The following is a 24,590-nucleotide window of genomic DNA, read 5'->3' on the forward strand; positions in this document are numbered from 1 at the left end:
ATGCCACTTACCCGCTGACCATCTACACCAGGGTGTACGTGCCGGGAAGAGGGTCCTTGTTGTCCCAGAACCTGATCGTGACATCGCAGTTTTTGTAAACGGCGAAGCACTCATTGGCACCGCCAAATGAAGTCGGGAGAAGGATCCAGTATGTGCCGTCATAAGCACCGAGGTTGAAGTTGTAAGTGATGTCGGTGAATTCGGAGTTGCTGGGAAAAGTGTCAGTACAAGCAACGGGCGAGCACTCGGCTGCGCAAAAGACTCACCCAGGAACGGACTGCACCCTCGACTGGAACTTGGCATTCATGACGCCGCCGTGGAAGCCGTCGATGAAGTATGTCGATCCTACGCTCGTGGGCAGCTTGTGGGTTTGGCGGTGGCTGTTCGTGCCGCAGTGGGAGCTGCTGATGACGTCGCACTGCACAGCGGCGTTGCAGAAGTCAGTCAGACCGACCAAGAGAACCAGCGCGGACGCAGCCTTGGAGAATGAGAAAGAAACCATCTTGAGAAGAGTTGAGCGGTGTAAGTGATGAAGATGAGGGTGTGTCTATTCGTCCTGTGTTATGATCTACACCCGTGGTATTTATCTTTACGGGTTGATCTGTGCTTCCTGGGGGAAATGTAAATCATTGGGAACATCCTCATGAGCCATGTGTCACCGTAACTCTTGTTATCTCTCACAATTTCCTTGATCACGAGGCTAACCGGCAGCTCAATATCGGTGAAACTCTCACATTGATATCATCTCTCGTTGAAATTCAATGGGTTTTCGTAGAGTTGAGTCAGGTAGCTCGGGAAAATTATGCCGAGACCCCGCAAAACCCAACTAGCCTATAGTCTAGAAAGTATAGAAAATGAGCCAACAAGATAAGTCAATTAATTTGCGAGTCAGGTTGTCCCAATAAGTGAGGCGTCTAAGCTTCTGGAACTCTAAACACGGTCCCTGAGAAATAGACTAGAGCAGAAATAAGCATTAGAACTGGTAGTTGCGCTCGAGATCTTCATTTCAGAGAGGTTCGTGATGAACTGCCCAGCTGAAGATAGACTGAACTCAAAACCGAGTCAGCATAACTCATGTGAGCATTTCCGTTATCACAACCCCTCATTATCCGGACGGATTGTGCCGACGGGATTACTCCTTGAGATGGATGAGCTTGACAGAAGTTATAATAGATGACAATGTCGCTTGCTCCGATCAAGCTTTTCTCGCCAAGTCATCCGAGTCCCTCCGCATTCTCCAAGCAAGCTTGATTTGTTTTTTTCCCCTGCGCAGCCACGACATTCCTTGCACAATGCTTCGTTTACTTTCCCTCGCTTTGGCCATCAGCCACGTGCAAGCTCGCGTGGTGACGCGCCAGGACTCAAACCAAGATACCCGCACCCCCCTCTTTACCAAGGAGGTCGAGGGCAACTTGACCACCTACAAGCCCTACGATGCGTTCGACTACAACCACTGGACTCCCGAGGCCACTCTCTACGATGGCATTCCCATGCTGGAGAAGCAGGTCACGGTTGATGGCAAGCAGTTGACGTACCAGGACTTCAACGTCTCTGCTCTCACCACGGAGCAGTTCAAGACCCACTACATGAACCTCCCCGAGTACTTTGATGCCAAGGGCAACTTCATTCCCACGGACGCTGAGGTCAAGGCTTTCCAGTATGTTTACCAACTGAGCACATATTCTAGCTCTGCATTGCCTTTTACTGACCTGTTGAAAAGAGATTCTCTCATTGCTCACGCAGACGATCCCAATGCGGCCATTGACATCCCCACCAATCATGTCAGCAAGCGGGCCTTCCCCGACATGTGCTTCTACGACGACAGGCTTCGTTGCTCGAGCAGCTGCATCGACAACATTTCTCGCGGCGTCAGACAGTCATTGAACAACAATGTCTATGGAAACTACCACTACGTCTCGGATGCTCAGTGCGGTACGGGCTCCGTCACCAAGACTGTTTCCGTCACCCACGTCTCTGGCGTTACCATTGGAGGCACTGGCCAGATTCCTTCCGTAAGTCTAGCAAGCAACATGCGCAAGATGCCAATTTACTGACCGGCTTCCAGTTCGGCAAGGGTTGGACCAAGGCTGCCTCCACGTTCTTCAGCACCTTTGGTCTGAGCATTGGCCACACTCCGGACAGGTACGCAACCCCTGGACGTCTCTAGGGCGTCTTATTGTGGCTAACATCTTTGTAGTGTGACCACCGGTATCGCCTACTCTGGCACCTGTGGTGCTTTCAACGTCTGCTTCCTGTGGGAGAGACCCCATTTCAGCGTTGACAAGGGTGTCATTGTGGTACGTTTTGACCCTGTGCCATCCGTACAAACGTCGGATTGCTAATCACAAGGGAACAGACCCAGCACATCGACGTCAACTCCAAGCGAGCCTGCAGCAACCCCACCGTGACCCCTTACGAGGCTCACGTTATGCATGAGTCCAGCGATGCTGGTGGTTCTAGTATGTCAAACCATTTCCTCGTGTTTCTCATTTCCGATGATCAATTGACTGACTTATTCGTCATAGACTCCCACGGAATGTGCTACTCTATGGGCAACCACGGCTGCGGCAGCAAGGTCCTCGCTTCCAACCAGCTTCTGCGCTGCCCTAACAACTACTAAGGTGGCCTTGTTCAAACAGTTCACAGGGTGGACTGACCAATGACTGCTTCGGGTGTGCGACAACTGTGAGCGGGGCAATTTTCTCCTGTTGTCTAATGGGCATGCTTGAGAGTGGATGCACATAAGACGATAACTTACGATTCAGTATTTAGCTTTTTGAACACTAGTAAATAGTTGCCGTGAAGTAGCTCACGTAATCTCTAAAGATTATTGGAATACTTTTCATCCCTCCTGATATCACATTAATACCTGCTGTGCATGACCACTACGTGCTGCTGCATAATACACCACGAAAACCGCTTGACATATGAGCGCACTTTTTCACTGCCTAGAGATCATGTAATTGAAAAGCGATTCATCAACCTTGGACTTAAATGCTGAGCCATATGGCCACTTTACAACCATTTCGACGTTCGCCGTCTTGACGCCAAGATAATCAAAATCGGAAATAAAATCGCGAGGGTAACATTGCGTGGCAGACGATCTTGGGGTCGTGCGCCTCATTTGTGGAGTAACCAGGGAACAACCCCGCGTGTCCCAGCAGAGCGGCTTCGGCGTCCCAGTTGGCTTCGCCGTCGGCAATGTGGATAGCAGGTGCCGCAGGGCTTATCTGAGGCGCCTCGGAAGACGGCCGAGTTTTTTTCGTCCTCGGCTGTCCATCCGTCGCACCATCCAAGATATCCGCTACAAGCATGAATAACACACGCAAGAATGATGACGTTTCTGGACCTGGTTTGAAGACACAAATGCCATCTCAAAAATGACCCGTGGAGGCAATTCGGCCCTTTCGACCGAACTCGAGATTCGGGCAGTCCCCGAAGGCCTGTGCTTCAAAGGGATGCACACCTACAAATACCAGTTCTTCCCCCCATCTCTCACACATCCACCCCGCGGACACGGGTCTTCGACGGCTTGTGCAAGTCAATGCTGTGAGACACTCACCCAGATTGGGGCATCGAGTGGTACAAAATGCACCCTCCGGATCACACACCCCGTCAACATGATGACTGCTATCATTGTCATTTGCAAATCAAAGCGTAGATGGCTGGAAGAGAAGACCTAAGCGTCATGTGATCGGACATTGTATCAGTGCATTACTCGCGATAGATAGATAAGAGTCTCACATGCGGGGCGATTACACTGGCTATCAAGATACGCCGACTATCGGGGATCGGTATCCCGGGCTACAGACCCGTGCCACCCCTCATTTCCCAGTTTCCCACAGTGTTCTCATTGGCCGCCCACCGATCGACCTCAACGGCATCGGAAGACTTTTGCGCCTCTCAATTGGGGACACACGACCCGTGAACCGATTTTAATAGTAGTCTTTTGTCGCATTTCCGACGAGACTGAGAAGAGACTTCTGTAACGGTCAAACGGCTGCGGGAAACGAACGATACACCACATACGTTTTTTAATGCGCCCATAATGCCTCAGCAACCGCCGGGCAAACAGCGATCGGCCAACGCGTCAGTCTTCAATGACCTCATCGCACAAGACGTGCTGCTGACTTGGCGACGCACAGCTGCAACACCTGTCGGCGTCGCAAGGTGAAATGCTCAGGCGAGCAGCCATGTCGCAACTGCGTCAGGAATAAGCTTGACTGTGAATTTGGCGCGGGGCGACAGCGATACTCCGAAGCGTAAGGGCCCAATTGACTTTTTCGGTGGTTGACGCCAGATTTGGGAATCGCCGATAAGCTAATCTGTCCCCCTAGATATGTCCAAGAATTGAGGGCAACAGTCACACGATATGAGTCTCAAATAAGAGGTGCGCAACCTCCACACTCTTCGAAGGGGTTTGGTTAATGGAAGACTAACGTTTGTCTTATCATAGAGCTCAAGTCATCAACACCAGCCCCAGCCCCGGGCGGTGTTTCAGTGGCTTTGGAGAACACTCTGGGCATTGCACCCACAGAACCAACAGGCGAAGTACCACCGCCACCAAGTTATTGTTAGAACAAGCCTCCCCTTTGAGTCGATGCTAAAGTGAACTTACACGATTGCAATAGCCTCAATAGAACGCGCACCTGGCCCCTTGTTCGAGCAGCGCGTCCGAAATTTGTTCCATGAGAACTCCGGTAGAGACACAGGATCCCCAGAACAAGACTCACCAGAGATGCGCACAACGCATGATGAGCAGCAAGACGCACCTTTCACACCAGAATGGACTTCAACAGAAGAGTTGATCAGAGGCATCCCGCCTCAAATTATGCCGGGGGAGGCAGAGTCGAATCGTCTACTGGGACTGTTTAATGACTACATGAGCGGCAACCAACATTTCATCGACCAGAGGACCTTTGCAGACAACTTGACATTATTATTCCAGAACCAGGCTACTCGAGCGAAACAGATGAAGACTCCTTGGTTCACGCTCTACTTGCTGGTGATGGCGATGGGCAAGTTGATGGAGGCCGATAGGAGGATCTACGATGGCCCGCCAGGAGCTTTCTATTTCGCGGAAGCTATGAAGAGGTTTCCGCCTCTCCACAGTATCAGCGAGTACGGCATTGTGGGAGTTGAGATATTATGTCTTGCGACAACATATTTGCAATGGTGTGACAGGAAGAAGGACTCATACTTCTTTGTACGATCGCTGCCTCGTTTCAAGCCTGTCGATGAAGACTAACAACCTGCAGGTCGGCACTGCTGTACGACTTGCTCTGACATTGGGCTGCAACCTGCCGTTCGCTGAGCAGCAATGTTTGCCTTCAGAAAGAGCCCACCGCACAAGGATATGGTGGACTGCGTACATGCTTGACCAGTATGTATTCCCAGAGGAGGGGTTAAGAGATCATTCTAACATTTTGCAGACGCATATCAGCAGGGCTGGGATTGCCAGCATCTGTTGATGACCGCCAAATTACGTTCGACCTTCCGGGACCATCGCCCGGATTCGAGTCGCCAGAGGCACTGAACATCAACGTTCGGATTGCTCGCGCCACTTCAGAGATCATGACTTGTGAGTCTCATGGTTACAAGAGCCCCACATGCTCGGAGGTGTCAACTAACACTAGCCTGCAGCATTGTATAGCAATGGTGGCCTATCTCAGGGTGATCTCATAAAGAAGATGCGCAACGTTCTTCAGTCATTATACGACACGGGCCGATCTATTCCACTAAACATTGCAATCGACTTCAAGAGCAAGGAGCTTGAGGTCACAAGATCCGGTTCTTCGCTGTATTTGAGGTTGTTCTCGGTATGACGCCCACAAAAATAAGTCTGATCGTGAAATCACTAACTTCATCAAAGGCAATCATCCTCTGCATTCGACCGATACTACTCCAGAAAGTCAAGGATAAGGTGCAAGATACCCAGAAGCAAATCGTCACACCAGCAATCTCTCAGCTGTGTTTGCTTTGCAACGAGGCAGCATTGAGGACCATCCGCATTCTGTATGCCATGAAGAAGCAAGACGAGATTGGTAAGTACAAACTGCTGCGATCATAAATTCATCTTGATGCTAACTATGGTTTAGCCCCTTTCGCATTCTTCGATTTAGACGCAGCATTCTCAGCAGCATTCGTGCTCATCATGCGAGGATTCGCCCACAAGAACGACAGCCAAAAACCACCCCCTCAGGAATTACATCAAGCTGTGGAAGTCCTAGAGTATCTCTCTGCAGCGGGTAATAATGCGGCTTCGCATCGTTTAAAAGAGATCAAGCAGCTAGAAGCACATGTGTGGGGATCGAGGTACTTCCCACCCGAAAAGGATGGTGACGTGCAGATGAAAGATTCTGGAACACCCCACGGGGAACCCCACGCGGGAGGATCCGGGGCTCAGGGAACTCCGGGGCAGTCTGGCGAGGGGTCGGGCTCGCAGGTCGTCTTATCGCCGCCCGACCCGAGTCCCTCGACTCAGCCGTCGTGGGATGGCGAGATGTTTGGCACCGAGTCGGCCGAGTCGTATGACCCCGACCAGCTGTTCGGCCTGGATTTGAACGGAAGTCTGGGACAGGAGTTCAGCTTGGAAGCCGAGGGTATCTACGCCAGTTTCAACGACCCGACGCTTCCGCTTACCGGAGTCGATCAGCTGGACTGGGCCGAGCTGGAGAAGATGATGGCACCTGGTGGATACGGATCATGATGCGCCTCAGTCAGCCGAATCTAATTGAAGTGATTGCCGCATATTCCCGAGATAATTCCTTTATTCCAAACCTCCGAAGTTCGATTTGCCACATGTGATTGGCCTGCCCTACAAGATGGATGGTTTCCGTTCGACCGCCGGCGACGGGGAGAGATTGGGTGGGGCCAATCGGATGACATCCGCACACAATGAAAGATAGCTCGGCTCTATGCCGAGCTACACTCGGGTGAGCGTGCGAGAATTAAACACCAACGGGTACGAGCCGAACAGGTATCGGAGACCGCGATTCGGCTTCAAATATATTTAAGAATAACCTACATCGCACCTGACATCATTTAGAGGCCTTTCGAAGACAGAAAACATTTATTCAGCACTGGTCAATTATCGCAAAATTTCACACCGCACAATGACTCAATCAACGGGCAACGTCGCCATCCTTGGCGCTGGTAGCGAAGCCACCAAGCTTATTCTCACTGAAGAGGCAGTCAAGTTTCTGGCAATTATCCACCGCAGTTTTGAGCCTACTCGCAGGAAACTCTTGAAGTTGAGGGAACAGCGCCAGATCGAGACCGATCAGGGCAGGTTACCCGACTTCCTCCCCGAAACCAAGCACATCCGCGATGACAACAACTGGAAGGGCGCTGCGCCAGCGCCCGGTCTTGTTGACCGCAGAGTTGAAATTACTGGACCCACAGACCGCAAGATGGTTGTGAATGCACTCAACTCTGACGTTTGGGCTTATATGGCGGATTTTGAAGGTGTGTTAATTGAGACAACGTTGCGTTTGAGATGTGTGACTAACAGCCTGCAGACTCAAATGGACCTACCTGGGACAACATGGTTCAGGGCCAGGCAAACTTGTACGATGCTATCCGTCGTCAGGTTGACTTCAAGTTGGGCGAGAAAGAGTACAAGCTCAGAACTGATCGCACTTTGCCCACTTTGATTTGCCGAACGCGCGGTTGGCATCTGGATGAGAAGCATTTCACCGTTGACGGAGATGCTATGTCTGGAGCTCTCTTCGATTTCGGCCTGTATTTCTTCCACAACGCCAAGGAATTGATTTCAAGAGGAACTGGTCCTTACTTTTACTTGCCGAAAATGGAGTCGCATCTCGAGGCCAGGTTGTGGAACGACGTTTTCAACATGGCTCAAGATTACATCGGCATTCCCCGGGGAACAATCAGAGCCACTGTTTTGATTGAGACTATCAGTGCGGCTTTTGAGATGGATGAGGTTCGTCGTCCTTCAAGAGCGGCTTTCGACTTTTTTGCTAACTTTGTTTCTCAAGATCATCTACGAGCTTAGAGACCACAGCTCCGGCCTCAACTGCGGCAGATGGGATTACATCTTCACCTTCATCAAGCGCTTCCGTAACCGCCCCGGCTTCATCCTCCCCGATCGCGCCGACGTCACCATGACCGTCCCCTTTATGGACGCCTACGTCAAGCTCCTGATTAGCACCTGTCACCGTCGCGGCGTTCACGCAATGGGCGGCATGGCTGCCCTCATCCCGCGCAAGGACGACCCCGCTGCTAACGCGAAGGCCATGGAGAGCGTCCGCGCGGACAAGCTTCGCGAAGTCAAGGCGGGTCACGACGGCACCTGGGTTGCGCACCCCGCGCTTGCGTCCATCGCGAGCGAAGTCTTCAACGAGCACATGCCCACGGCCAACCAGATCTTCGTCAGGCCAGAGGTGAACGTTACGAGGGACGACTTGCTTAACTCGGTTGTTCCTGGAAAGATCACGGATGACGGTGTGAAGAAGAACTTGCACATTTGCCTGGCTTATATGGAGGGCTGGCTGCGCGGTGTTGGTTGCAGCGCCATCAACTACTTGATGGTAAGTACTTCAGCGATCATAAGGGATTCATGGATGAATTGCTAACGTTACCCCAGGAGGATGCTGCTACTGCCGAAGTGTCCCGAACACAATTGTGGCAATGGGTCAAGCACGGCGTGAGCACCGCTGAAGGAACCAAGCTCGACAAGACCTACGTGCTCGGCACCCTCGACCAACTCACAAAAGAGCTGGCTGCTTCTGCGCCTGCGAACAACAAGTTTGAGCTCGCTGCCAAGTACTTGAGGCCGCAAGTAACAGGCGAAGATTATGCCAGTTTCGTCACAACGTGAGTGTTCCTCGTTATTCTCGTAACAGAAATCATTTGCTAATTGCTTTTCCATAGTCTTTTGTACGATGAGATTACCTCAATCTCTCCCTCGGGAAAGTTGTAAATGGGATCGTGTGGATTTAAGCTAGAGCGTCGCAAAACGAGATGAGCAGGAATCAAGCTGTTGTTAGTCGCAGAAAGATTGAAGTCTTCTAGCATAGATGAGCTTATGAAATAATGTCACGATACGTTGCAGTCTGCTACTGCAAAAATAACTTCTGGCGTCCAAGAGCAAAAGATCGACGTTGGCCTGATTCGAACAGACGCTCCCGAAGGAACAAGATTTCTAGTCTTGCGCATTAGACCACTCTGCCACAACGCCGCGTTGAGGAATCCACTCATGAGTGGGTATGCAGATCACCGGCCTCCACAGGACCATGACTGCCGGCAGTGAGTTGCGGGTCCTGTGACTGGCCTGACGATTTTCTGCGGCCTCGTTGTCTGTCGACTTCGAATGAGTTCTTCTTGTTGAATCGAACAGCTCCCAGGTATCGGGCAAGTTGATTTGACTCGTTTCTATGAAAGCTCGTCTTGATTCTTTTGTTAGCAGCTCGTTGAAGTACTGGGGTGTGGAGGCGATAGACAACAGTAGGTTAGGGTGCCGGTGGAACTCTGATGCTGGATGAGAAAAGCCCCAAGTGCAAACTATCAACAAGATGACATCCTTGAGAGTTGAAAGTTGAGATATGAAGATAAGAGAATAAACAACAAAATTACGGCGATAATGAGGTAATTTCCGCAAGCCATCGCGAGAGTTTGAGACACGGTCACGTGCCGCCCCTGACGCCCAGACCAACATGCATTCGCGTCAGCTGGATCTGGGGTTAGCGAGCGCGTCTGGACGCTACACCCTTGTCATCAACGCTCAACATCTTCATCGGCCGACAGTCTGTTGCACATAAGCTGCTTTAAGACTCCCAGAACTATGCACATATGGCGGCCGAATTGAGAAGCGAGCTCGAGTACCGTCGCAACTTTGTGATGCAATGTCGCGTCGAGGGATTCGAGTATGTAGACGGTACGCTGTTATTCGAAGGGATCGCCCGCGTCGATGGGGCCCGGCTGCGCGAGCTCTGTTTCCCCGATGACATTGAGGATCCCGACAAGAGGAGATCAACAATCGCTGAAGCCAGAAAGCTTTTTAAGAAGAAGGAGTGGTTCAAAGCGCAGTCAATGTTCTATGATCTGCGACTCACGCATATGAAGATGAAGACGCTTAGCGGCCTACGCTACGACCTTTGTGAGATGGTGAAGATGGGCCTAGTAAGTGAAGCGGGAAGATGGGGGCATTGATGGCACTCGTGAGCGATACTGACTCCATGCAGTGCGATAAACTTGCCAAACGTGCAGATGTGATCGATTCGGCATTCGAAGACGCCGAGCGGATGCGTCGGGAAAAGGAGTCAATATTCCTCGAATTCAGTGACCCTACCATCAAGGCGGCTTGGGACATGGATCTCTTCAAAGAACACTTTTTCTTAAAGGATGGAGAACCAGATCCAAATGTCACTCCTGAGCCTATTGTTCTTCACGATATCGATCCTCAACTGATGTTTGAGATTCCCTCCATGGTAGAGGAGATCGACGGGCTCTACCTAGCCCCGGGACTACTCAACGGAAAGCCATTCGCCGTCATCGGTTGGGACAGGGAGGAAGTGAAGAACACAGGTCTGGCAGAGAACGCGAAGTTTCAGTCTGGTCCTACCAGTTCTTCCAAGTATGTCCCTCCAAAGAAGCCATGGCAGCAAGCCATGGACGACCACCGCAAATACCTCTCAGAATCCGCTGAAGCTGCTGAGGCGAGACTCATGGCGGAGGACATTCTGGAGTTTACGCCGAAGGAGATGCTTCTCGAAGACGCCATCGGATCATACGTCGTCAAGTGCCCTCAACTACAGATGAAGTATGCGATGTATGGCGCCGTATTTCATTTGAACATCCAGGACCATCCGGGCATGGAAGGAAGGGATGGACTCCTTACTGCCAGCATGAGCTTCGGCGTCGTGAGCGGTATCATGCTCCTCTCTTTCTCCAAAGATACTCTGATTAAGGCTTCAAACGGATGGGCGCAAGAATTTCTAGACGAAGATGAATATTCTGACGTCCCGCCATTGGAAAATATCGAGCCATATATAGTAGAACGACCGCTCGATCGGGATGACGATGATGATGCCGCATCTGAGCAACCGACGGGCAAGTCAAGAAAACGCTCCGCGGCTGCCCTTAGCAGCAAAACGCGGCGTCCGCAAACGCGCAAGAAGCGCAAGTCAAATTCTCGACAAACGTTTGAGGGCTGTCGACGGCTTTATTTTCTCTGGAAGGGTAAAGAGAAGCTCGGAGAAGAGCCGGTGGAAAGCCACGGTTTCCTCGACTTCAATGCCACCTGCACTGGATTTAAGGGGCTCACTTGGATCGACACGTTCCAAGTCGAGAACCTGGAATGTGCGTTCCAGGGCTACAAGGTCATACCAAAACCTCCACAGCCCCCTGATGAAGAGTCAAACTTGATAGATACAGAAAGCTCTGATAGCGACTCTGATGAGATACCGGAGAGCTTCTTGGTCAACTTCCTTCTAGAAGGATGAGCGGGAAGAGACGTCAAGATTGTAAAATACGCAGCGGTAACCAGTAGGAAAACGTTAGTAGACTATCTTGCTGGTCACCATCGAGTTAGTTCTGGACGCGCTTAGACCAGTGGCCAAAGGCCTTCTTTGGGTAGAGTGCGCCAAAGGTGAACAGTGTCGAGGAGATGATGTGATTGCCGAGATATTTTTGGGCAATATCAGCATAGCTCAAATAGGCTGATATGGCACGAAAATGTAGCGACGACATGATGTCTGTCGACATTGACTGGACTGCTCTCGGCTAGCTGCTACTATTACTTATGCAGCATCTCGACGCAGCTGGGTATTAGTTAGCCCCTTCAAAGTTGATGAATGTCCTCGCACCTCACGCGACATGGCGAGGAGCACACGACAGTCTGAAGAGAGCTTAGTGCTAAGCACTTGATCGATCATTCTAGACCTCAGTGGCGTTCACTACCTAAAAGTTGTTCCCGAACGTAGGCGACTTCAAGATCGCGTAAGCCGGAAGTCCACCGAGAGTGACCCTGTCAGCAGCGTAATTCGATAGAGGCCGTGGAATTGAGGCGTTCATGTTCCGACATATAAGAATGGATAGGCACGAATGGTTGCACGTCGCTGGGGCAACACTTCATGCTTATGCTAATGTTTACATAGCGACTACAACACCACGCCACGACTTCCACACGTTCTTCACGACACGGAGGCTTAATTGAAAATGTTCCCCGGTGGCCAGTCTGATCAGTCGTGGATGAAGGACTTCAGAAATCTATGTCTGTGATTTCCCCAACTTGAAACCCATATGGGCGCTTGGCTGGACCAACCGGTTGCAGCCGCTGACTCTAGTTGCGTGCCGTCCCGCTGGACACAGGTGCGGGGTTGGCACAATCGGCAGTTGAGTAGTAGGTCCATATACACGTTTTCAGGCGTGGGAAAAGGCTGGCTGGCTGAATATCTGGCAACCTTGACCATATCCGTCGAGGCCATGCCAGCCTGCACGCGTTGCGAGCCTCGGAGCCGTCGAGAAGGATGTTTCCCTGCCCACGCTTAATTTCAGCTCAACGCCACCGCGAATGACACGGTGACAGCTGCAGACGACTTCGTAAAAATCAGCACTGCTCCAAAGACCATAAATGGTTGAATTTGACCCGATATGATGCCCACGCCAGATACTGTGTACCTGTGCTCAAAGGCCCAGTCTTGTCTCGATCTGCGCCCTCACGATGTTTACGAAGTTGCTGTTATACAGCCTGGGCTTTGCCCATCTCCCAGCTCTGCACGCCGAGGCAACAGTGCCACCGACGCTGGAGCTGCCCTGGGGAGTGTACGAAGGCCAACCTATGGCAGATGATCCAGATGTAGGTAGCAGACAGACAGACAAGGACACGCTTGGTCCATTGTCAGAGCCTCTACTGACAGTTTGCACAGATTTATCTATTCGAGAACGTCCGTTTTGGTGCCAACCCCCGCGTTTCGGCGCCCCAGCCTTCCCTACGTCAACAAGCACAGCCATTCAGCCTGTCAGCGACGGACGCAACTGTATTCAGATTGACCCAAATGGTCTTCGTAACGCACCAGGTGGTCAAAGCCCAGTCGATACCCCTGATGACCAGGTCACTCCGCAAGGCGAAGACTGTCTATTCCTTGACCTATACGTGCCCAAGACCGTGATTGACAACCCCCCGCCGAAGCCTTTGCCGGTGGTCGTATGGATCTATGGCGGCGCGTTCGTATTCGGCAGCAAGAACCAGATCGGTCCTTTGTACACCGGGCAGTCAGTTATCGCAGCGAGCAACTACCAGACAATATTCGTTGCTGGTAACTATCGTCTCGGTGCTTATGGCTGGCTATCAGGAGACTTTATGCAGAAGAATGCTCAGCCAAACGCCGGACTGTACGACCAAGCTCTTCTGTTCGAATGGGTACAGAAGTATATCAACAAGGTGTCCGGCGATGCGTCTCAAGTCAGTGCCTGGGGCGAGTCCGCCGGTGGTGGATCTGTTCTCCATCATCTTATTCGTGAAGACGGTGCTGTCGATCCCACGTTCAAGACCTTTGCTGTTCAGAGCCCAGCATTTGAATGGGCCTGGGACAATAGCCCGATGGGCAAGTTGGACCAGGTCTATCAGAACTTCTCTAGTCTTGCCGGTTGTGGCTTTGCCTTCGATCTTACCTGTTTACAGGAGTCTACGAACCTAACAGCGGCGAACCAGGCGCTTTTTGACACTGTCAAGCAAACTGGTTTATTTCCTGTTGGGCCAGCAGTGGACGACAAATGGATCACCACGATTCCAACTATTTCGTTCGCGAATGGTGAGTTATGAACATTCTCAACTGAAGATGGTATACGTTAGCTGACACCGAATCCTCAGGTAAATATTGGAAGTCCTCGATTCAGTCGACGATCATCTCGCACGTTCTGAACGAGACTGCTTCGTTCACACCGCCTTTTGTGACCTCAGCTGACACATTTACCGAGTTCCTCGATGTCTTCCTCCCGGGGGCCGAACTGGCATCTCAACGACAAAAGATAGCCGCCCAATACCCCTGTACCGAAGCCCCCTATGACGGCGACTATCGACTGTGCATCGCGACCGTAATCCGCGACGCCAGCTTCACCTGCAACACCCGTGACCTGTACTCGGCGTACCCGAGCATATCGCACATGATGCGATACGGGTTCCCAACTGCCTCATTAGCCCGCCACGCATCGGACTTGGTGCCCCTATTCTCCAAATACTTCAGCGAAGCTACGGCCATCTTGGAGAAGAATAATATCAGCACCCTTGAGGCTGACGCTTATGCAGTCCTTCTCATTGAAAGCGACTTAGCCAAGGCATACCAGACGTACTTCGCGTCGTTTGCGCTTTCGGGTGGAAACCCGAATACACTTTCGATGACAGAGGTTTGGTTTTGGGAGCCGCCAACCTGGACTGTGGCAGATGGTAGCGGGGATGAGTTGACCAATGTACTCACAGTCGGACCGCCAGAACTGGTGTGCTCTGCGTTCGCGCTCGATATTCCCGACGACCAGAATACAAAGTCGGCGTGTGATTTCTGGACTGAGATTGCCAAGGAAATCGTTGAAGCGCAGGAGGCAACATATAAAGCTGGGGACAGAGCTAGGAGGGGAGGCTCTGACGAGCTGTGAAAGTCGCACGATTTGTGTTGAGAACTTGAGATCAGTACAGACACGGGTGTAGAATTGTAGACAACTAAGCACTGAGCAAAAGTCTAGGGTAAAAAGGAACTCGCCACTGTGCCCTGACTGTCACGTAGTTACATTGAGCATATGTAGTTGTGTATCTTAAACCTATCCTGTATCTAACCGGCTAACTTCCTAATCCTGGTAGGCTCAATAACTTCATCCGTCTGCTAACGATGATCAGCTGTGCACGGGACGTACGCGCGGCATGCAGGAGGGCTGGCCTGTTGAGCAATTTAGGCAGGCAAGCGGATATGGACGACACTCGGAATGTGACAACGTCGCAATGAACACTCAATTACGACATTCTAGCAAGAACTCTGAGGAGGCGGTCCGAGCAAACAAGGAACACCGAGGATCTGGACCATGCAGTCGGCATTGTTCACCGACCCTGTGCCACTGATCCAGAAGGACGAAGAAGACACGAATTGCTGCTACCTGGCAACCTCACTGGGCATCCGTTCCGAACAGCGCAGCAACTGAACAACAAAGTTTGACGCCACCGCGAATTTCAGATCTTGAGTCACAACATTAGCCATCACGGTTCCAGGGCCGGCCTCCAGATGTGTTCAGCTTTTTAGATGAACGACCGATATTATTTCACTCTTTCAAGGTGCAGTTGTTTCTTCACGAACAACTTCAGTCAAATCCCTTGGGGAGATGGACAGACACCATGCCTCCCAACGCCGCTAACGAGACGGCGCATGCTCTTTCCGACTTCAAGCTCTTCGCGAGATTCCCAAATTGTATTAAGTCTATGATATGGAAAGAGTTTTACAGCCAGCCACGCTATTTCATTACATACCCGGTCTACCGGGGCCGGCCGCGGGAAGATGAGTTCGAGGTCCCGCTTGGATGGGCTCTCAGACCCAAAGGGCCGCAAAAGTCCTACCACAAGACGATCGACACGCAGATAGACGAGCTTTCTAGTTTCGTTGCAAGCCGGATTCGCCCAGAATTCACAATCACAATACCACGCATGACGATGGACGAGCATCAACAGCACAAAATCAATACACGCAGAGCGAAGGGAAAATCCAAGGTGGCACATGCAAACATCAGCTGGGATTTTGATTTTGTCCATGTCACCAAGGCCGTCCCCAAGGGCTCGGGAAACCTCATACCACAGGTTGCGTGGTTTGGCAATATACAAAATATGGTCCTAGATCATGATTTGTTTCGAAAGGACATCTCCCGCGGATTTATCAGGAACATGATCACACTTACTGCCTTCTGTCTTTGGGAAAGCAAAAGACTTCTTGGCTCTCTGCGGAACTTGGCCCTGCAAAGGGTTCCGTGGCATCGAAACCAAGACTCTGACACCCCGCTTCTGTGTTTCCAGATCCGATACCTTCTGCGTGAGGCACCGGCGACACCACGTCAGTGGAAAGACTTGAAAGTGGGCGTTATTTCACAGTCGCCGTGGCTTGACATTGAACGGCACGGAAGAGTAGAGGACGTTCAGTGGGATCGTTTCATGGAGAGCATCCATTCACCGGAGGATCAGCATGCATATTCCAAGATCATCGGGGACGAAATCACAGACACCAGAACAATGTTTTCAGAACTATTCTCTCTCCGCCACACAGTTCATTTCTTGTATTTATCCTCTCCTGGGTTGTCGATAATGCCTCTAGATAAGCAGCTCATCTGCAATTACGATGAGCTAGTATGGCGGGCTTTCATTTCAGGCAGGTAGGACAGTCATCGGACCAAGAGCAACATTTTCCAATCACGCTATTTGAGACCAAAATACAAACCCTCGGTTGATCTGTCAAATCTCCAAGTCGTTCGGATGTGATAAGCTTGACGCTAGCCATAGAGTTTAGAAACTCGAAAGGGTCGCGCCAACCAAGTTTAGCACCAGGTCCAGCCACCACACAAGCCCCGTAGAGTTAGAATCTTGAGTCATAATTCAACATCAGGGTGTGTGATATAGCATTTATAAAAACTCCGTATTCGAACAGTCTCAAGGCTTTAGTAACACGCGTTTCTCCAAGTATGGTCATGCAAGGAACCGCTCGAGAATATCAGCAAGCGCCATGTCTACCAGCAACGACCCCAAGACGGCATTGACCAGCTTCGAGCTCTTCCCGAAGCTTCCCAATTGCGTCAAGTTTATGATATGGGAGGACTTTTACCTCGAGCCCAGGTACTTTTTTGTCGATGGCAGCGGCAACAGCCGGTTTGACAATACTGTCGAATGGGTTATGGAACCCAGACCTAGCAAGAAGAAATACTACACCGCGATCGATACAGACATAGATCCTCTGGCTAGCAATGTTGCCCGAACACTACGGCCAGAGCTTGCCATCGAAGTCTCGAAAGGCTCTGCGAAAGCTGAGCATGTCAAAATCAACTGGAGAACAGATTTTGTTCATCTAAGATGGTGCAATGACGTGCATCAAAGATGCAAGGCCTTGCCAAACCTCGAATGGGTTGCCAAGGTACAAAAGCTTGTGCTCGACGACACGATCGTGGGTCGAGATGAATTCGACGAATTCGATACCTCCACCGAGGAGATACATCGCATTGCAGTGTTGCTTTGGCACAGACGGGAGAGCTTCCTCTCTCTCCGAAATCTAATCCTACAAAGACCGCATGATCCGATAAGAGCAACGATCTTAGATTCTCTCTGCTTCCAAATACGTTATCTCATACGTGAGGCGCCGAAAACACCACCGCATTGGAAGGACATGCAGGTCGAAGTTGGCTCACAATCACCATGGCTGGATATTGAGCGCCCGGGCCGAGCTCCTCCTCTTCAATGGCAGAAATTAATCGAATCGTGGCGCCTTCACCCCGAAATTCGGCCGTTGCCGGTGGTTTTTGATCCTTCTTTTCCGCAGGGAATCTCGTCTTCCATAGCCACGGAAACGGACATGAAGCTAGCTGACTGGCTAGAGGAGGAACCATGGCCACTTGGACGGGGCCTGAACGAAACCGAGGACTCCAGGACTGTATTCAAGAATTTGCTACTCCTTAGACCGCTTTCTGCAGATCCGTTGGAAAATTATATGGCCGCAATTGATTCTGACGTATACTCCGCAAAATACAGAGCAATGGCTAAAAGGTTCTTTGGCGCAAGGGAAAGGGCGTAAAGACGAACATGCCATTCTCTAGGAGCATGAATCATTTATCGCCATTCCGTTCTTCAGATTTCGGTTTTGTCGTATGGTTATGAATGGGTGGAAGCATTCAGAGAAAGTTCACAAGGCCCAAAACAGGGATGCAGGCATCGGCATCCCACAGTCATACGAATCCCAGACAGGATCTTCAACTGAAACCATTTCAAACTAGGGGGAAAGTTCGCTTGTAAAATTATCTTGCTTTTGTATGACTGCGGTCTTTCTAGAATGCATGCACTATTCAAACAAGGTCTTATGATAGCCACGTCAGGCTACGCCAAGACTTAGGACGTCTTTGAGGCCTATAAAGGTGGACAGTTTACCACTTTAGAAGTGATAATACTAATTACAAGAGACCACAGTCATTGATTCACTCTTCCTCTTGCGACTTATACGATCCCTGCTGCGCAGACGACCTGTTTCCATATATTCTTTTCCCCGTCACTTCAACTAGTCCGAATCATGCAGCTCGGCATTACTGTTCTTGTCGCCGCTTTGGCCTGCGGAGCTTTTGCTGGCAGTGAGTTTATCATAAAGCTTGATTGAAACGATTCACTGACACGTTGCCATAGAAAGCCCGATCGATGCCAGAAGGGCTGGAGGTACAGCCTCTGCAGCAAAGGACGGCAAGGCGTGCAAGACGAACCTCAATCAAATCTTGAACTCTGGCACCTGCGTTAACGGGAAATGCCAAATCATTATTCCACCTAATGAGACAAGCAATGTGCGAAGCGCAGATTGCGAGTAATCGGGGCTCTCTCTAATGAGGCACGCATGCAAGCATGGGATTTCATGGCTTCATGGGCTATGAGGCTAGACTAGAGCCGGTTTTGGTATTAGTTCGACTAGATCACAAACACCCATAACATGGTCCTGCCATGAATACCATGCGATCAAATCAATACGCCTTGAAGTGAACATCTGGTCAAGAGGCACAAACAGTCCGGCTAAAGAACAGTTCCAAATGCCGTAAGCAGAGATAAATGCCAAGCCCATACAAAGTGTGCACCACTCCGGCTCAATCCCCATTCATATTAGGGGTAATACGAATTGGTCGAGACATGTACGCTCTTGGCTGCAACGTGACACTTCGCTGACCCAATGAAGAATCAACCTCTGCTGTCAACCCCCAAAGCGGCGCATCACCCCGCAGTCGCTCGCGTGGTTTCTGCGGCTCATGCAAATTGGGCTTTAAATGCCGACGGTTCCCCGCATAGAATCGAGTTGAGCCTGTAGGAAGGTAGATGAGTCGTGGGATTTTGACGAATGGGGGCTGAAATGGTTGATTTTGTTCATGTGCCGAGCACATACACTATGCGGCTATGGCCCAAGGGAAGAGGTTGAAGTGGTAGACGAAATAGGCTTCTTCCGAATGCCAAGCCCCTGTGCAGATCACCTTCTCTCGGTGGGACTACCTACCCATGAGAAGATATTTAATGATCAAGTGAAGTCGGGAAGCTTTGTACAGTCAAAGTGCCCGGACGGCTTGAAGCTTTCCTTCGAACTTTAGTCTTCATTGAGCTTCGCTAGTCTCGTCAAGTCACGCCACGATGCCTTCTGTGAAGGGTTTGGTTCTGTCATACCTGGCTGCTGCTTCGCAGCTGGCATACGCCTGGCCCACACAATACCCCGAGCATGTCAATATTCTCTCGCGCGCCGAGCAGATTGCTTCTGAGTATGACTATGTTATCGTTGGGGGAGGGACCTCGGGCTTGACAGTCGGAGACAGACTCACCGAAGATGGAAAGTGTAAGTGAAAAAATTGCATGATCCCCCCGTACAGTGTGTGTCTGACAATAGGGGCAGACACTGTTCTGGTGGTCGAGTATGGCTACTACGACAGCCAGACCGGCATGAACCCCAGACGCATGTTCAACATCACCTCTCAGCCGTGTCCCAACCTGAACGGCCGAAGCTTCTCGGTCGGGATCGGATGTGTTGTCGGCGGCAGCTCGAGTGTCAACGGCCAGGTCTTCTTGAGAGGCACCAAGGATGAATACAATGCCTGGAAAGAGCTTGGTGGATCTGGATCTACTTGGGATTGGGACAATCTTCTGCCCTATTTCAAGAAGGTAAGCATCATATGTGATATAGGTTACAAACGACGACTAACAATGCTCAGGGCATCACCCTTGCGCCTCCTGATGCTGCTCAAGCACAAGAGTACAACATCAAATATGACATGAGCTACTGGGGCACAACCTCCAAGATCTATGCTGCCTTCGGAAAGGGACCGCTCACCTCTATCATGAGTTCGTACACCTTCTTTCATGACTGCGTGTGATTGTAACCCTTCCGCAGAGACCTTGTACAACGCCATGGCCAAGATGCCCGGCATGACCATTCCCGTCGACAGCGGTGCTGGCGAGGCGGGACTCTACTGGTACCCAATGTCGCAGGACCCCGTTCAGTTCCAGCGCTCTTACGCTCGCACCGGCCACTGGGACGGCCTCAACCGCGCCAACTATGAGATGATCGTCGGCGCGAAGGTCAACCGCATTCTTTTCGACGGCGATACCGCTACCGGCGTCCAGTTCGTCTCTCGTAACAATACCGGTGCCGCCCCTGTGCAGGTCAAGGCTCGCCGTGAGGTCATCCTTGCCGCCGGCTCCGTCCATACTCCGCAGGTCCTCATGCTCAGCGGCATCGGTCCCCGCGCACACCTTGAACAAGCCCGAATTGCTGTGAAGGTCGACCTCCCGGGCGTCGGCTCCAACTTCCAGGACCACAGCTACATCCCCAGCATCTCATACCAATGGGGTGTTCAGCCTCCCAACTCCGGTGGCGGAGGCTGGGGCGGTGGTGGCCCGCCGTCTCTTGCTTCCATGATCGGGTTGCCCGTCATCAGTCCCGACCGGTACGATACACTTGCTAGAACATACGAGGCCCAGGATCCCAAGTCCCATCTTCCATCCGCCTACACTTCAGAGCAGATTGAAGGGTATAAGCAGCAGCAGAAGGTATACGGCCGGCTCATGCGCTCCAAGAACACCGTCTTCTCGGAGATGATGATGTACGGACCCGGCGGCTCCGTGCAGAACCTCCACCCCATGTCTCGTGGCACCATCCTTCTCAACACGGCGCAGCCCGAGAGCGAGATGATTGTCGACTACCGCGCGGCGACTAACTCGATCGATCTAGACGTCATGGCGGAGATCATCAAGTTTATGCGCCGGTTCATGACGACTGGGGACCTTGCGCAGTACCAGGCTCGCGAGCTGTCGCCTGGAACTGGTGTGTCGACTGATGCTCAGCTTGTCAGCTGGGCTAAGGGCCAGATCATCCCGTCCGTGTACCATCCTGTTGGGACCACTGCCAAGATGCCTCGTGAGTGGGGCGGTGTGCTGGATGAGAATCTGTTGGTGTATGGAGTCAAGAAGCTTAGGGTCATTGATGCTTCCATGATGCCTACCACGGTAGGTGCGACGACATCCATGACAGTATATGCTGTGGCCGAAAAGGTGAGTGGTTTCCGAAACCTAAGAGACTTGCTGAAAGTCGCTGACATCATGGCAGGCTGCCGACATGATCAAGGCCCAGACTCAGTAGGGCATTCATCTCAAACAAGGAATGGGACTCTGATTCGGAGGGTACGGACTTTGGCTTCGTTAGTAACATGTAACTCATTTACGTGCAAGTGCGTGGTTAATACAACACTCCTTTTCAATCCCTGACTTTGTTGGTGACCCACGAAGAATAAGCTACCTGGTGTTGGTATGTCGCCTGCAGAAGATGTCATCAGTAACATGCTCATCACCTCTCCAGACATCATATCCCTAAGCAGGCTAGCAAGTTTACTTGTATGTCTACTATGGGGGTAACGTAGTTACTGAAAGGCTAAAACACGCGGCAGGTTATGTGCAAATCTGCCAGTGGTAGTGACCGCCAGCGACCTGATAGTCTACTCTGTAAGAGCACTCTAAAGCTCCTCAGAAACCATGCCTGTCCTCGTCAGCATGCCACTAATATGCTTGGCTCCTTGACGCGTACCCTCTTGAACGCCATCGCTGTGCGCCTTCTCCCACTCCTTCATCCATGCCTCCACAAACTTGACTTCTTGGGCGTGAACCTCCTTGATGGAGGTAGGCGGGAAGTTAGGCGTGACATCTTCATCCTTGACACTGTTCTCATCCCAGTGATGAACGCCAAGAGGGATCAGCAGGAACGGCTCGCTAGTCGTCGACTTGCGGTCGAGTCCGATCTTGTGAGGGGTGGCGGCTCTCCACGGGTCAGCCTCTCCGTCAACGATGGCAACGCGGGGGTAGCTGAAGTTGAACCCGCCGTGCTTGTTGATCGCCTCAACGTCAGGGTCCTTGGTGATGTTGAAAGCCCTGCGGCAATACTGAGAGCTGTATTCGACATCGATAGCGCGAGAGATAAGTGGGAGCTGGTCCTTCGGCACGCCAGAACCAGTTTGGAAGTAGCCCCATCTGTCATACTTGTCAGCAGGTAGGACTCAGGAGTTTCCGAGAGGAGACATTGAACTTACTCGGTGCAAACTTGGTAGGTCCAGCTTCGGCCCGCGCCCTGGCGGATTGAGGTGTTGTTATAGTTGGCCTCGTTCTTGCTAGAGAAGCACCTCAGCAGGTTGCCATCGGGGCAACCCTGCTTGACGTAGTCCTTGACATAACCAACGTAGTTGAGCAAGCGGTTCGTCAGCTTCTTGTCAGCGCCGCTGATTTCAAGCAGCTTCTCACCCGATGACTTGAGGTGACGGGTGCTGCCGAAGATCACGCTGTCGGAAGAGACCGTCGCACAGTACTTTCCGAATGAAGCGTCATCAAGGGCCGGGTCCCAGTTCGTCGACTGCAAGCCGGTAATGCCGAAGCTCAGGGTGTTGGCAAAGTCGGCATCTTCAAGAGGCTTGAGGCCAAAGAGCTCCTTCAGTTGAGCGACGTGGTCAGAATTGACCTTCTTTCCGTTGCCAAGGAGGATGTTGTCGACGACCTGAGTAAGCTTTTGGGTCGTTTCAGCGCATTCTCCGGGCGCGAACAGGCGGGCGCCTTCAAAGTACTCCCAGTAGTCGACGATGGCGGCCGTGACACCTGACGAAGAGATGCCGCCCCAGAAGACCTCGGGGTAGAGCTTGCGCAGGAACGCGGCGAAAGCGCCAGCGTATGAGCCTCCGTAGGCGATGTACGGAGTGCCAGGCGCAGTCAGGTTCAAGTCCTCGTGACCGGGGAAGCTGATGTGCTTGGCAAAGTACGCCGTATCGGCGAGAGCCTGGTCGGTACTCAGGAAGCGGAGGTTCTCCGTGGTGAGATCGGGAACAGGGAAGCTCTTGCCATAGTATCGGTGCTCCAAGACGACTCCGACGCCTCCGGTGGCCTTGGCGAGGATGGACAGGATACCGTGGTCGAGGAACGGGAGACGCTCCCTGGCATCAGTCTCTCCGGCCGCGAGGATGATGACCGGGCCTCCCTTGCGGTAGTGCTTCGCATCAAACCAGTAGCGGAGATCGAAGGAGCCGTCAGAGTGAGGCTCATACCGCGAATCGTTGTGGAAGTGATCAATAGGTACGGACAGGTTGTACTCCGGGTAGTCCGCGATAGCCGCGGCAGAGGCGGACTGCGACTTCAAGCTCAATTGCTGCTGCAGGGTATTCCAGCCCTCTTGGTTCGCGACATGCTGCGGACGCAGTCCGTCAACGGCCCGGGCCGCGCCCAGGAGAAAGCAAGCTCCAATCTTCCAGAACGCCATGCCGCCAGCTGGTGATGGGGAAGCCAATGATGGTGGGCGGTCGATGGAGGTCGCGTTTGTTTTTGTGACTAAAAATACGGAGCCCAGTTGATTGGTGCGGGGTTCGAGAAAAGCTTGGGCCACAGCACGGGCTCCACTCTCACTATCATCGGTCTTACGTCCCAAGGCACCCTGAATTGCCAGTATCTCGATCAAAAGAAGTGATAGAGAGAAAGAATACTGTTTAAATACTTGATTACGCTTGATCCATGAATGCAAATAGACATTTTTGTGGGTTGATCCCATAATTCATCCTAAATTGCGAATTGATGTCTGGTATCTACGTTAGAGCAGACCAATATGCTGTTAAGGCGTTCTATTCAGGCGCCTCAGGTCGAAACATCGCCCTGTGTACCTACCTAGTCGGGTGAACTCTAGAACTCATGTGCTACAAACATGTCCTGTTGCTGTTCATCGAAGGCGCGAACTAGAAATTTGTTGAATAATAAATCGCAATGCTCTTTCTCTGTGGAGAATCGTGGGTATTTTCTCCAGGACCTGCTAACTCTATAATTAGAGTTTACTTGAACATGCTACCAATCAATGCCCTGTTTCTGGCTTGAGAAGAAGCACACTGGTCGCATAATTGTCCAATACTTTCTTTCGTCGTCATCCTGCTTATCAATGGAACCAACCCTAATTGTTCCGTCCCGATTTCACCTTCCAGCGTCGACGCCTTGTGTTTGCCCTCGCCCACTCCACTTTCCATCGCCGTCCGACTCTGCGCCAGAATCATCCAGTCCACAGCAGGAACTTCCCTAGACGCGCGCGCATACCAGATCATCCTCAGACCCTATCCGTTGCTTGGTGGGTCGAGGCAGGCTGGTTGAGGAACACGCTCCGCTCCTTCTCGCCATCATCGCCGACGTAGCTCTCAGCGCTCGCCGCCTCGTTTTTCGGGTGGCAGTCCAACAACATATTTTCAGTAGCCGCGAAGGACGTGGGCGAGGGCTCGAGGGTGTCTAAGCAAGCGCCGCCTAGCATTCCCGTCGAATCCGTGAGAGATGCCGTTTGCGCATATGAAACTACTATGAGGAATGTTTAAGAGGTGGCAGA

General features: G+C 51.7%; 8 protein-coding genes across 8 annotated transcripts; 6 read left to right on the forward strand and 2 right to left on the reverse strand.

The window, feature by feature from the left end:
- Window positions 1-22: 22 nt before the first annotated feature.
- CGCS363_v005784 (uncharacterized protein) lies at window positions 23-502 on the reverse strand (the record flags this gene model as incomplete). The annotated part of the gene is made up of 2 exons (XM_036637633.1): window positions 23-209; window positions 267-502. The coding sequence occupies 2 exons, from the start codon at window positions 500-502 to the stop codon at window positions 23-25; spliced, it is 423 nt and encodes a 140-aa protein (XP_036498094.1).
- A 790-nt stretch (window positions 503-1,292) lies between these two features.
- CGCS363_v005785 (uncharacterized protein) lies at window positions 1,293-2,620 on the forward strand (the record flags this gene model as incomplete). Its single annotated transcript, XM_036637634.1, has 6 exons — window positions 1,293-1,657; window positions 1,721-2,012; window positions 2,066-2,142; window positions 2,198-2,297; window positions 2,357-2,459; window positions 2,526-2,620. 6 exons carry the CDS (start codon window positions 1,293-1,295, stop codon window positions 2,618-2,620), a joined length of 1,032 nt encoding a protein of 343 aa, XP_036498095.1.
- Window positions 2,621-4,048: 1,428 nt separating this feature from the next.
- Window positions 4,049-6,709, forward strand: PUT3-2 (Proline utilization trans-activator; the record flags this gene model as incomplete). The annotated part of the gene is made up of 10 exons (XM_036637635.1): window positions 4,049-4,089; window positions 4,146-4,262; window positions 4,338-4,390; window positions 4,457-4,573; window positions 4,632-5,206; window positions 5,259-5,383; window positions 5,433-5,581; window positions 5,644-5,819; window positions 5,873-6,044; window positions 6,099-6,709. The coding sequence occupies 10 exons, from the start codon at window positions 4,049-4,051 to the stop codon at window positions 6,707-6,709; spliced, it is 2,136 nt and encodes a 711-aa protein (XP_036498092.1).
- Window positions 6,710-7,115: 406 nt separating this feature from the next.
- On the forward strand, window positions 7,116-8,944 carry acuE (Malate synthase, glyoxysomal; the record flags this gene model as incomplete). The annotated part of the gene is made up of 5 exons (XM_036637636.1): window positions 7,116-7,467; window positions 7,521-7,945; window positions 8,001-8,552; window positions 8,609-8,838; window positions 8,896-8,944. The coding sequence occupies 5 exons, from the start codon at window positions 7,116-7,118 to the stop codon at window positions 8,942-8,944; spliced, it is 1,608 nt and encodes a 535-aa protein (XP_036498093.1).
- An 869-nt stretch (window positions 8,945-9,813) lies between these two features.
- CGCS363_v005788 (uncharacterized protein) lies at window positions 9,814-11,465 on the forward strand (the record flags this gene model as incomplete). Its single annotated transcript, XM_036637637.1, has 2 exons — window positions 9,814-10,143; window positions 10,206-11,465. The coding sequence occupies 2 exons, from the start codon at window positions 9,814-9,816 to the stop codon at window positions 11,463-11,465; spliced, it is 1,590 nt and encodes a 529-aa protein (XP_036498096.1).
- A 1,220-nt stretch (window positions 11,466-12,685) lies between these two features.
- On the forward strand, window positions 12,686-14,613 carry CGCS363_v005789 (Secreted lipase; the record flags this gene model as incomplete). Its single annotated transcript, XM_036637638.1, has 3 exons — window positions 12,686-12,824; window positions 12,891-13,775; window positions 13,835-14,613. 3 exons carry the CDS (start codon window positions 12,686-12,688, stop codon window positions 14,611-14,613), a joined length of 1,803 nt encoding a protein of 600 aa, XP_036498097.1.
- Window positions 14,614-19,345: 4,732 nt separating this feature from the next.
- xptC-5 (Dehydrogenase xptC) lies at window positions 19,346-21,344 on the forward strand (the record flags this gene model as incomplete). Its single annotated transcript, XM_036637639.1, has 5 exons — window positions 19,346-19,544; window positions 19,602-19,867; window positions 19,918-20,047; window positions 20,097-21,256; window positions 21,312-21,344. The coding sequence occupies 5 exons, from the start codon at window positions 19,346-19,348 to the stop codon at window positions 21,342-21,344; spliced, it is 1,788 nt and encodes a 595-aa protein (XP_036497064.1).
- A 370-nt stretch (window positions 21,345-21,714) lies between these two features.
- On the reverse strand, window positions 21,715-23,495 carry CGCS363_v005791 (putative extracellular serine carboxypeptidase; the record flags this gene model as incomplete). The annotated part of the gene is made up of 3 exons (XM_036637640.1): window positions 21,715-21,737; window positions 21,786-22,225; window positions 22,285-23,495. 3 exons carry the CDS (start codon window positions 23,493-23,495, stop codon window positions 21,715-21,717), a joined length of 1,674 nt encoding a protein of 557 aa, XP_036497063.1.
- Between the last annotated feature and the right edge of the window lie 1,095 nt (window positions 23,496-24,590).

Source organism: Colletotrichum siamense, assembly GCF_013390195.1.
Source record: "Colletotrichum siamense strain Cg363 chromosome Unknown KSG_Cg363_contig03, whole genome shotgun sequence".
Lineage (NCBI taxonomy): Eukaryota > Fungi > Ascomycota > Sordariomycetes > Glomerellales > Glomerellaceae > Colletotrichum > Colletotrichum siamense.